The following is a 9,005-nucleotide window of genomic DNA, read 5'->3' as shown; positions in this document are numbered from 1 at the left end:
CTTCCGAGTTCAAACCTCAGACACTCTATTTAGGATTATGCGCGTCGCTCTAAAGGAATTCAAGAGAGCAAGTTGTGTTTTTGCGTACCCCAAATTATGGGTTGCTCACACAATCTGCTCGTTGTTAGTGTGAATTACTCTTCAGCGATAGTTATTGACAATTTTTTGGGTTTATGATTTGCCCCTGTAATTCGGAGAAAACACGTAAGGATCTTCAGTGGAAGCTTCACCTTGACGTTGGTCAACTATGCCGCCAAGTTGCTGAGTACGATTGAGTCAATTATATTACCTTCAATGTGCGACGAATATTTTCTTCCAGGTGTCCTTGCAAAAAGTGCGATGAGACCCCTCTCTTTTGCCCTTTCTGCGTAGACGCTTATTGGCATTATATCCTCTGCTCTGTTCTCCTACACATCATGGGTTTTTACTATTGTGAACACGGACGAGTAGACGGATTCAAGCTTGTAAGTGCGCAGTAGGTGGGTCATCTAATGATTATTGCTCTGTAGGCCGACAAATTTCACAAGGAACATAGCCCTACAGCAGTGTCGGTAGTTTCTATCATGTGCAAGATCTCTCAGATCTCAGTTCGTTATGAAACGTAAGCTGCCATCATGTGTTGACCGTGTCTATTTTACTCTAGTGCTCTTTATTCAGATACTTCGGTGGGACGATGTTACATTGCAGGGAATGCAATGATGGTTGTAAGTTGAACGTCATGGCGATTAGTATGTTTGATTTCTTACGTGAGCTTTGTCGACTCCTACAACAATGAGTTCCTTACTCCATGAAGGTATTGTTGTATAATTCTTCATGTCGCATGATCATTGGAATTTCAGGTACGTCTGGGATCATTACCTTCGTATACTTTTTCAACGATGGCTGCCTAGCTGATTTTACTGCTGTTTCATGAGTGTTGTCTCAGTTTCTGGACGTTAGGACCTGTGTTTTATAGTTTGCGATGAGTGATGATAGTCATATCAGTTTCATATCAAATGTTTATAATGCGAGTGTTGCTAGTGTGATTGATGCTGATGACTTATGTAGTGAGTAAGAGTTGTATGGTTAGTGTACGTGCAGTGTGGGATGATCATTGATAGTGACAGATTTATTACGTTCCTCATGCTTTTCATAAAGGAGTCTCCCTCAGCGCTTCAGTACCCACAAGGTTTTATCTGGGTGATAATGGCAGTAATAGTAGTGGTAAGTAGTATTGGTAGTAACAGCGATGATGATCACCATCACTGAAGTAGAAAGTACTCAAAGTAGTAAGCGTGAATCGCTATTAGTGACACCAATAGTCATCGCAGTTGTGAAGTTAATGGAAATAGCGGTTTATAATAGTAGTAGTATTTATAGTGGTAGACTTTATAGTAGTGGATTTTCATACTAGTAGTATTTTTCTACTACTACTTTCATAGTAGTATTTTCGTAGTAGTACAATTTTCATAGCAGTAGTATTTTTCTACTTGTATTTACATAGTATAATTTTTCATAGTAGTATTATTTTCATATAAGTAGTATTTTTATTCTAGTAGGATTTTTATAGTAGTAGTATTTTCATAGTAGAAATTTTATAGTAGTAGGAATTTCATAGTAGTAGGATATTCGTAGTAGGAGGATTTTCATAGTAGTACCTTCATAGTAGTAGTCTTTTCATACTAGTACTTTCAGAGTAGTACGGTCTTCATACTAGTAGTATTTTTCTAGTACTACTTTCATAGTAGTATTTTCGTAGTAGTACAATTTTCATAGCAGTAGTATTTTTTTACTTGTATTTACATAGTATAATTTTTCATAGTAGTATTATTTTCATATAAGTAGTATTTTTATTGTAGTAGGATTTTCATAGTTGTAGTATTTTCATAGTAGAAGTGTTATAGTAGTACGAGTTTCATAGTGATAGGATATTCGTAGTAGGAGGATTTTCATAGTAGTACCTTCATAGTAGTAGTCTTTTCATACTAGTACTTTCAGAGTAGTACGGTCTTCATACTAGTACTATTTTTCTAGTACTACTTTCATAGTAGTATTTTCGTAGTGGTACAATTTTCATAGCACTACTATTTTTCTACTTGTATTTACATAGTATAATTCTTCATAGTAGTATTATTTTCATAAAAGTAGTATTTTTATTGTAGTAGGATTTTCATAGTTGTAGTATTTCCATAGTAGAAGTGTTATAGTAGTACGAATTTCATAGTAGTAGGATATTCGTAGTAGGAGGATTTTCATAGTAGTACCTTCATAGTAGTAGTCTTTTCATACTAGTACTTTCAGAGTAGTACGGTCTTCATACTAGTAGGATACTCACAATAGGAGGATTTAGTAGGTAGATGGAATTGGTAGTAATACTATTACTAGTATTAATAGTATTATAGTACTAATAGGTAGATTTAGGATAATAATAGTCTGTACATATACCACTCATGTGGATTTGCTTCAGAGCATATACCTGGGCTTAGCAGCTCATTTCGGAGCTGCTGAGTTCGCGGCCATACTCCTATACTGGCTATCTGCCTGGTGAAAAGGAGTGCTGCTCGAGAAAAAAAATAGTAGTATTTTTTTATAAGTGCTTTCATAGTAGTACGGTCTTCATACTAGTAGGATACTGATAATAGAAGGATTAAGTAGATAGGTTGAATAGGTAGTATTAATATTACTAATAGTACTATAGTAGTAATAGGTTGATTTAGGATAATAGTAGTACTAGAAGTATTTTCATACAAGTATTTTGAAAGTAGTAGCATTTTCAGAGTAGTAGTATTTTCATAATAGTATGATTCTTATAGTAGTATCATTTTCATAGTAGGAAGAGTCTCATAGTAGTAGTATTTTTTAGTGGTACTACTTTCCTAGTGGTAATACTTTCCTAGTAGTACTGTGTTCATAGTAGTAGGATACTCATAGTAGTATTTTCATAGTAGCAGTATTCGGATAGTGGTAGTATTTTCATACTAGTAGGATATTCATATTCGAAAGATTTCCATAGTAGTAGTATTTTTATAGTAGTACTTTCATAGTAGTACGATTTTCATAGTAGTATTTTAATAGTAGTAGTATTATTATAGTAGTATGATTTTCATGATTGTAGTATTTTCATAGTAGTAGTATTATTATAGTAGTATCATAGTAGTAGGGGTTTCATACTAGAAGGATATTTATAATAAGAGGATCTTCATAGTAATAGTATTTTCATAGTGGTAGTATTTCCATAGTAGTATTATTGTTTTAGTACTAGTATTTTCATAGTAATATTATTTTTATAGTAGTATTTTTATAGTAGTAGGATTTTCATACTAGTAGGATATTCATAATAGGAGGATTTTCATAATAGGAGGATCTTCATAGTAATAGTATTTTCATAGTAGCAGTATTTTCACAGTAGCAGTATTTTCATAGTGGTACTATTTTCACAGTAGTAGAATTTTCATAGTAGTAGGGTCTTCATACTATAAGGATATTTATAATAGGAGGATCTTCATAGTAATAGTATTTTCATAGTACTAGTATTATCATAGTAGTACTTTTATAGTAGTAGGATTTTTATACTAGTAGGATATTCATAATAGGAGAATTTTCATAGTAGTAGTATTTTCATAGTAGTAGTATTTTCATAGTAGTATTATTGTTATAGTAGTAGTATTTTCATAGTAGTACTATTTTCACAGTAGTAGTATTTTCATAGTAGTAGGGTCTTCATACTATAAGGATATTTGTAATAGGAGAATCTTCATAGTAATAGTATTTTCATAGTAGTAGTATTTTCATAGTAGTACTCTAAAAAAAGTACTTTTATAGTAGTAGGATTTTCATACTAGTAGGATATTCATAATAGGAGGATTTTCATAGTAGTAGTATTTTCATAGTAGTAGTATTTTCATACTAGTAGTATTTTCATAGTAGTAGTATTTTTATAGTAGGAGGATTTTCATAAGAGTAGTATTTTCATAGTAGTAGTATTTTCATAGTAGTAGTATTTTCATAGTAGCAGTATTTTTATACTAGTATTTTCATAGTAGTAGTATTTTCATAGTAGCAGTATTTTTATACTAGTACTTTCATAGTAGTAGGATTTTCATAGTAGTAGTATTGTTATACTAGTAGTATTTTTTCATAGTAGTAGTATTTTTATAGTAGGAGGATGTTTCCAGAAGTAGTAGTAGATAACATGCACTGTATGAACGACATGCTTGTTTATTCGCGTATAATGTGTCTTAGTGGAGACAATGATATTCTCGCCAGTTCATAGTTAGTTGTGTCAGACTTAATTAGTGGGTGAAGTATTTAGTAGTGTTCACGGTAGTTTTATGCAAGTGGAATTTCAATTCATAAGTTGCCATGTAAGCAGGAAACTTAAAAAGTCAAATATAATACACGCACAATATACGAACGAACGACTATAATACACGAGTCGTTTGATCTATCTGGTAGCTTCCTATGCTGCGATGTTAAAGCAGAATAATTCTGCACGCATGCACGCGCGCACTCTCTCACGCACGCACTCACGCATTCACTCACTCATTCACTCATTCACTCATTCACTCACTCACTCACTCACTCACTCACTCACGCACGCACGCACGCATGCACGCACGCATGCACGCACGCACTCACGCACTCACGCACTCACGCACTCACGCACACACGCACAACTCGAAAGGCATGTTGTTGCGGTATAGGCTCCGCTCGCTATGCAACTTCTCAGTCACTCAAGTCGTATTTTTTTCCGTTGACAAAAAATATGCCAGTTCTCAATAGGGATGACAACAAGGCCATCGAGGAGGCCTTGGAGCTGCGTACAATCAACTTCTACGATCTGCCCAATGACGGGGAGACCAGTGAGTGTAAATTGATTGTGAGGCTCCTTCACACGAAGGCTCCTGAAAAGGTCGTCAGGTAGGAATTTTAGTTACACACTTTACTAATTCGAAGGTATCAATACTCGATAGGTTTCAAAAGTTTGTGGGTGGACAAGGTGGCAACCAGAACAAGAGGATTATGGCTGAGCAATCCTACCATAGATGGTTGCTGTGCTATGACGTCCTCAGCGGAGAACCTGTAATAGTTCTCCGATGGTAGTGCTGAAGTAGTGATATGATTTCTTCAGGTGGTGGTCATCACCTACAGTAGTAGCCAGAGTGACGACCTCCTCAAATTTGTTGGTGACCTTTTTCCTGGGTCTACAGCAGCTTTGATCGAGCCATCGACAGTTGGTCGATTGGAAAACGGTCTTAAGTTGCTGTCTTCGCCCGATAGGTTGATTCCTATTGCGGTCGATGAGGTTTTGACGGATATACCACGCGGAATAGAGAGCTCTACTCGTTACAGAGTTTATAACTTCCGCGTGGAATCCGTCAACTTGTTGAGGGCGACGGTTATAGAGGACTGCTGTTTTGGTCCCTTGTGCGATGCACAAGGTCCACCTTCTAAGCGCTGTGGCTGTGTCGCGACGGATCCGACGAAGAGTAAATGGGTGGTGCAGTTTGTCCTCGAGACTCCCACCCTGAACCGCTCCTTCACGATATCCTCGCATCAGCTAACAGCCTACTTCGTAGACGACGCAGCAACTTTGGTAAGATCGTTCTTGTCGTGATTATTTTAATTCGTTTTCTTGTAGGAGACTTGCCAGTGGAGTGGCTTAGCGATACGACCGAAGATTAGGGAGATATTGGCTTACGTTAATAGTCTCGGTGGATGGGTGGCTACGGCCTGGGTGAAACCAGGGAGAGTGGCTGCAACTGCTGATGAGCAGGGAGCTATCACTGAGTCAAAACTACATGTCTGCTCTCTGCGACCATCCAACACCACTCCCGAGGTGATTGAAAACGTCAAGGCCATGAGGTGAGATATTTCAACTTTTCAATGGGGTATTTTCGTTCGCAGATTGAGACGCGTTGTCCGAAATGCTAACGACCTCAATATTAGAGCAGCACAGATCCAAGGCCCACAACGGCAAAATGTCAACCAACCAAGTATGCCACTCGGATGCTCTTTTCGACGTATCATTTTTTTTCAGATGTCGCAGTACAACAAGTTGCCAACCAAGGAAATCGTGACCATATCGCAAGACAGCCGGTAATGTATCAATATCGTTCATGCACTGCATGCGCGTGACTCTCGTCAATAGTGCCCTGCTTCCAGGTTAATGATGCACCACCACCACCACAGCAACAGCAACCACAAAACGATTTAATACAACAAATGCAACAACAAATGCAACAACAAATGTTGCAAATACAACAACTACAGCAGCAACTGATGCAGCAGCAGCAACAACAACAGCAACAGCGAGGACAGCAGCAGCAGCGAGAGCAACACTTACCGCACCAACAGCAGCAATCACAACAACAGCAGCGACAGAATGGAAGAAGTCAAGGCGTTGATCAAGGCGGATTGGCGGGTTCTGTAATGAAGATGGCATTATGGATTGTTCTTTATTATAGCGACAGGTATTCCGGGGGTTAGAACCACCAGCGGTTCGCGAACGTCGTCTGGCTGCCGAAGCTGCTGCTGCTGCTGCTGCTGCCGGATCAGAAGCATCGCCGGAAAATGCTGACCGTGCTTCTTCTGTCGACGTCGCAGATGAGAGTCTCGAGGACTAAGAGCAAGTTACTGAGTCTCCTTCAATTATTCGGCTGTTTCTACTCTTGAAGTGAGTCCATCACTCAGAATACAAGCTACTATATTTTCGGCAGATACTCAACTACTGTTCGTCTTTTCCGCGTGGTAATAACGGAGTCTCGCCATTCGGGTAAGAATGACATGGCAACCCCATGACTACTCTGCATGAAGTCCCTATTGGGCGCGTCGAGCTGTGTTTTTGATCTGTAACAGCTGTGTTGAGTTTGTCAAAATTGTATGGCTCATGTATCATAAGCATTACTTTGACTTCTCTGTATATGGCTGCCTAATTTCTCATACTATACAATCGGAAATGCTATCATGCAGATCGGAGGATTCCATGTAATTCATGTAAGTCGGAATCACAAGTTACATTCGACTCATGGTTTCATTTTAGGTACTGCACATCATGGAAAGCTAAGATTTAGAACATTTCGCCATTGAATTGTTGGGTTAAACTGTCAATTAATCGGGGAATCATTCTGGTGCTCAATGGTATATTTCACTGTGGTTTACGGATTCAATATCTTACACGTTCGAATATCAGATCACATTCTAAACTTGAGTTATGAAATTCTTCCGCGCACATGGTTCTGACTCACCCTTCTTAGTATTACACCCTGTTTCATCATAATACAATGATGTAGCTTGTCGAATTTCAACAGTTGAAAGGTACTGCATCTATGATCATTACACAAAAGCAGGAAGATACTGTCATTTTTCGTTCGTTAGTGTCAATCATTGTTGTCACATTCGTGTACTCCCGTCTCGGGCCACACCACACCACACCTCACCGTAACACACAAAACCAAACTCGTGAGCATTGTTACCATGTATTAAGGGGAAGAAAGTTTGTTTCTTTCTTTAGGAAGCGAATGGCACCACGTCGCAAAAATAAGAGAGAACAGTGCAAAGTTTGCGCAAAGTTCCTAACCAAGGACGGTATATGCAATTCCTGTATCTCTCGCAATGTAAGTGTTTCGCTCAACTTGCGTAACGTGAGATTTCAAATGTAAAACGTGATTTGTATTTCAGCTTCGTAACGAGATCCACAAGAAAGAACAGGAAGATGCTAAAGCGGAAGCTGATCGTCAGGTGAATTATTGAACTGAATCCATTCTCGATTCTCTTGTTTTCAGCAGTCACAGGCGGCCGTACCACCAGTGCCCCCTGCTGATCCCTTCCTTGACGGTCACCCTACACCATCCGCGCCACCACTGGTACGATCTACTATTTTGGTGTCTTCCATATTAGCATAGGTTTTCCCTCTTCCTTCCCTATCACCACCATCAACAATAGCAGCACCACCACCATTAACATCATTGTCACTGCCATCTGTAGTACACCAAGCTACATTACAAGTAAGTCGCTTGATCGTCTGCCATGGGAATTATAGTCGAGCTCAGAATCAACTGCCACCCCCGCCAGTTGCTCCGCCCCCACCACCACCATCATCGCTACCACTACCACCAGCACCTTTTCCACCTCCACCTACATCTACGCCTCCACCTACATCTACGCTTCCACCTACATCTACGCCTCCACCTACGCCTACGCCTACGCCTACGCCTACGTTTACGCCTACGCCTATACCGACACCAACTCTTATACCTCCACCACCTCCACCACCGCCATCATCACCTGTCTTACCGTTAGGAACCCATGCTCATGCTTCACAGCAAAGCGTAAGTATTTAATACTAGGAATAGTGCAAAATTTTTTCATTCAGGTACCCACTCCAGTTGTATCCTTATCACTACCACTATCACCTCCACCATCACCTATACCATCATCGCCTTCGCCTGCATCATCATCGTCTTCACCTTCGGCTCAATCAGAGTCGGATATAGTGAGTCATGGGGATGACGGGATGGATGTGGATTCGGATAGTTCGCAATCTGATGTAGAAATAGAGCTCTGTTGCGCTTCGTGTCTCTGTCGTATAGAAGTAGACAAATTTTCTTCTTCTACTTTACGGGGCAGGAAATTCTCGCAGGTGGCAATTCGTAGAGGTATAGCCGTAGAGATAGATTTGTGTCGGGCATGCTCTTTTTATTTATGTAAAAATGATGGGCCAGTCAACATTCGAGGTAGAAATGTAGAAATTAGGCATCATGATATCGATGATGCTAATAGCGACGATGCGAATAGTGTAGCTGAATCTGAGAATTCGGATGACGCTCCGCAACGTCGGCTGAGTAATAAGTTTTTAAAATGGCAGTTTGGCTGGAGGGCGTTTCTCACCTATTTCGTTCTAACTGCCAATAATTCAAGGGAGTTGGAACGACGTCTGGCCTACGTCCCACAGGCTTACTCAGACTTGTGGGGTGCACAATTTTTGCAAAAATTAGTTGCTAGGAATAGAGTATCTGCAAGGCAGT

At 39.6% G+C, this 9,005-nt stretch overlaps 3 protein-coding genes across 3 annotated transcripts; all 3 read left to right on the top strand.

Annotated features, from left to right (window-relative positions):
- Window positions 1-563: 563 nt before the first annotated feature.
- Window positions 564-913, top strand: Pmar_PMAR016524 (hypothetical protein; the record flags this gene model as incomplete). The annotated part of the gene is made up of 3 exons (XM_002785152.1): window positions 564-601; window positions 658-704; window positions 840-913. The coding sequence occupies 3 exons, from the start codon at window positions 564-566 to the stop codon at window positions 911-913; spliced, it is 159 nt and encodes a 52-aa protein (XP_002785198.1).
- A 3,831-nt stretch (window positions 914-4,744) lies between these two features.
- Pmar_PMAR016523 (hypothetical protein) lies at window positions 4,745-6,605 on the top strand (the record flags this gene model as incomplete). Its single annotated transcript, XM_002785151.1, has 7 exons — window positions 4,745-4,899; window positions 4,953-5,061; window positions 5,111-5,575; window positions 5,621-5,844; window positions 5,887-5,975; window positions 6,020-6,078; window positions 6,453-6,605. 7 exons carry the CDS (start codon window positions 4,745-4,747, stop codon window positions 6,603-6,605), a joined length of 1,254 nt encoding a protein of 417 aa, XP_002785197.1.
- Window positions 6,606-7,499: 894 nt separating this feature from the next.
- Window positions 7,500-8,490, top strand: Pmar_PMAR016522 (conserved hypothetical protein; the record flags this gene model as incomplete). The annotated part of the gene is made up of 5 exons (XM_002785150.1): window positions 7,500-7,595; window positions 7,660-7,719; window positions 7,764-7,844; window positions 8,021-8,309; window positions 8,354-8,490. 5 exons carry the CDS (start codon window positions 7,500-7,502, stop codon window positions 8,488-8,490), a joined length of 663 nt encoding a protein of 220 aa, XP_002785196.1.
- Between the last annotated feature and the right edge of the window lie 515 nt (window positions 8,491-9,005).

This window comes from Perkinsus marinus, assembly GCF_000006405.1.
Source record: "Perkinsus marinus ATCC 50983 genomic scaffold scf_1104296933698, whole genome shotgun sequence".
Classification (NCBI taxonomy): domain Eukaryota; phylum Perkinsozoa; order Perkinsida; family Perkinsidae; genus Perkinsus; species Perkinsus marinus.
This window is presented reverse-complemented; position numbering and strand designations above follow the sequence as displayed.